The sequence below is a fragment of the Triticum aestivum genome, chromosome 5D, assembly GCF_018294505.1.
Source record: "Triticum aestivum cultivar Chinese Spring chromosome 5D, IWGSC CS RefSeq v2.1, whole genome shotgun sequence".
NCBI classification, from domain to species: Eukaryota; Viridiplantae; Streptophyta; class Magnoliopsida; order Poales; family Poaceae; genus Triticum; species Triticum aestivum.
In genome coordinates, this window is record NC_057808.1 from 482022249 (window position 1) to 482025383 (window position 3135).

Sequence of the window (3135 nt, forward strand, 5' to 3'; positions counted from 1 at the left end):
CACTAATGTAGAGGAGACAACCCGTCCAGGTAGCCTCGTGCAACGGCGCAATTAGTAAGTGAAACGCCAGGCCGCCAGCCATGGCGCAGTAAACGCGTCCCGCCATCTGCAGGCGCTCGCACGACGAGAGGACGCAATGCAAAGTGGTCGTGGAAAGTAGCTTCGCCCAGGGTCACAACTCACAACCCACAAGGCACCAAAGTGACACGCTGGGTCTACAACGGCCGATCTCCGTCCGCAGAAGCCAACTGGAGCGCCCAGCGTCCGTCCACACGTACTCCGGAGTACGTGCTCCAAAACCCTCCCACCATACCAACAGTTGGCATTAATGGACTAGGCCCGTGACGAAACGTACGTTTGATTGATGAACAACGTAGGCGTTGGATTGATTGAACGCACTCCAAAACCCTCCTAGCTACCGACGGCCGTTTGTCGGTCTATAGTAACATAACTCGCGCCCGCCTTGATTAACCACGCGCCGGTTACGACGAGGCTGGGCGTGAGTGACGGTCGACGGGGAGGATGGATGGATAGGTCCGCGCACTTAAGCACTAGGCGCCGGCCGGATGGTTACGGGCCACCACTAGTAATGGCTCGCGCGCGAGTGTGCCGAGCCGCCCCACTATGGAGACGGCACTCAGCGCATGCTCCGCATTGACCCGAGCCACGTACATCGCGCACGCCATCCGTCGCTTCCCGCACAAGCACCTCGCGCACCATCGACCGCCCGGTGCGCGCTGCCCACCGTGCCCGCCGCGTCGACCGGTGCGCGCGTGCATGTATATATATGAGCGTGCGTGCGTGCGCGCCCCGGGCCACTGCACTCACACCGCACCGGGAGTACCGCGGCACAGTGCGGGTCACTCGCGGCCGCGCGCACTGCCCCCTCCCTCCGCGCTCCGTGCTCTAGCCAGCAAGTCATCATGGCCACGCGAGCTCTGTTCGTCTCCCTCCTCCTCGCGCTCTGCTCGGCTCTCGGGGAGGGCGTCTCGGCATTGCGCGGCCGCTCCAACGGCGACGCGGTCAAGTTCGACTTCACGCCCTTCCTCATCCAGTACCAGAGCGGGCGGGTGCAGCGGCTGATGGGCACCAGCGTGGTGCCGCCGTCCGTGGACGCGCGCACCGGCGTCGCCTCCACCGACGTCGTCATCGACCAGGGCACGGGCCTCGCCGTCAGGCTCTACCGGCCGAGCCGCCGCGGCAGGCTCCCGGTGCTCCTCTACTTCCACGGCGGCGCGTTCGTCGTCGAGTCGGCCTTCGGCCCCGTGTACCACAACTACCTCAACGTGCTGGCGGCCAGGGCGGGCGTCATCGCGGTCTCGGTGAACTACCGCCTGGCGCCGGAGCACACGCTGCCGGCCGCCTACGACGACTCCTGGACGGCGCTCCAGTGGGTGCTCTCCAACGCCCGCAACGGCTCCGGCTACGGCGCGTCCTGGCTGTCCAAGCACGGGGACATGTCCCGGCTGTTCGTCGCCGGCGATAGCGCCGGCGGTAACATCGCGCACAACCTCGCAATGCGCGTGGGGCAGCAGGGCCTGGGTCAGGACGACGGCAAAGGGCGGATCAAGGGCGTGGCGCTGCTGGACCCGTACTTCCTGGGCGGGCACGCGGGCCCGTGGGCGGAGCGATCGTGGGGGTTCATCTGCGCGGGGCGGTACGGGACGGAGCACCCGTACGTGGACCCGATGGCGCTGCCGGCGGACGCGTGGCGGCGGCTCGGCGCCGGGCGCGTGCTGGTGACCAAGTCGGGGCAGGACGGGCTGGGGCCGTGGCAGCGCGCGTACGTGGACGCGCTCCGGGGCAGCGGCTGGGGCGGGCAGGCGCGGCTGTACGAGACGCCCGGCGAGGGGCACTGCTACTTCCTCAACAACCTCCAGTCGCCCAAGGCCGCCGCGCACATGGCCACCGTCGCGGAGTTCGTCAGTCACTCCTAGCTAGCTACATATACCTCACTCATTGTCTGGTCTGGCAGCGCGGTGATCAGGCCAGTGGTAGTATGAGATACTAGAGAATAAGTGTAGAGTGAGAATGCGTGTTGCTGTTACCTCTGTTTTCGATTCTTCTTGGAAGCAGATGGGCTTGTTTGTGACAGCAGTGACAGATGGCTTTGTTCACTGGCGGCCGGAGAGTGCACGTGTGCCGTGCACTCCGGCGGCCCCTTGAACTTTGGAACGGATAAGTATGATGAATGGATGAAAGAGGGGCTCGATCGATCTTCGACGTGCTCGAGGTTTATAAAGGCGCAGGTTCTATGGAGCTAGCGTTAGAGCACAACGTCAAACGTGTGGTGACCATGCAACCATACGCCATGTCATCAATCGAAAAGAAAAAGAAAGGGGCTTGCTTCGGTAGACCCCCCACACACAAAACGTAGAAGGGCAGAATGGTCATACGAAAGAAGGGTATGCCCACCTCATATTATACAGTTGTGGGTGGCGTACGTAGACCGTGTGCATGAAAAAAAATACAAACAAACTGCCAGCACGATCTACTCGCCCGCCCACCCGTCTACTCGCCCGCCCCATCCGATCGCCGCCGCCGCGGATCGCCGCCGTCCGAGCCCGTCCGACGTCGCCGTCGCCGTCCCAACGGCGTGCGTCGCCGCATCTCACCGTCATCGTCCACCGCCCGGACGTGAAGGCCCGTCTACTCGCCCGCCCCATCCGGTCGCCGCCGCCGCGGATCGCCGCCCTCCGACCCCGTCCGCCGCCGCCGTCCGACTCCGTCAGACGCCGCCGTCCGACTCCGTCAGACGCCGCCGTCGCCGTCCCAACGGCGTGCGTCGCCGCATCTCACCGTCATCTTCCACCGCCCGGACGTGAAGGGCCCGACGTGCCACGCCGCCTCCACACCACTCTCCCCACCCCCCGTCGCGGATCCTGCCAAACATCCGGCCGGTGGCTCGTCGTGCACGTCGTCGGCTGCTAGATTCAAGGCGGGGACAGCTGCCGTCGTCGAACGCCGGCGACGCCTACACCGCGGGGCAAGGTTTGTCATCTAAACCTAGCGGGCATGATGGATGGAAGTTAGGGCTAGTTAAGTGGCGAATCTAGGATGTAAGTGGAGGACATGCTTAATTTAAAGAACGCTATATTTTTTTCATGACGACATCACACAATATGCACACACCGC

General features: G+C 64.1%; 1 protein-coding gene across 1 annotated transcript; it reads left to right on the plus strand.

The window, feature by feature from the left end:
- Positions 1–788: 788 nt before the first annotated feature.
- Positions 789–2242, plus strand: LOC123122983 (probable carboxylesterase 7). Its single transcript, XM_044543373.1, has one exon. The coding sequence runs from the start codon at positions 924–926 to the stop codon at positions 1935–1937; it is 1014 nt and encodes a 337-aa protein (XP_044399308.1). The 5' UTR covers positions 789–923; the 3' UTR covers positions 1938–2242.
- The last annotated feature ends 893 nt before the right edge of the window (positions 2243–3135 follow it).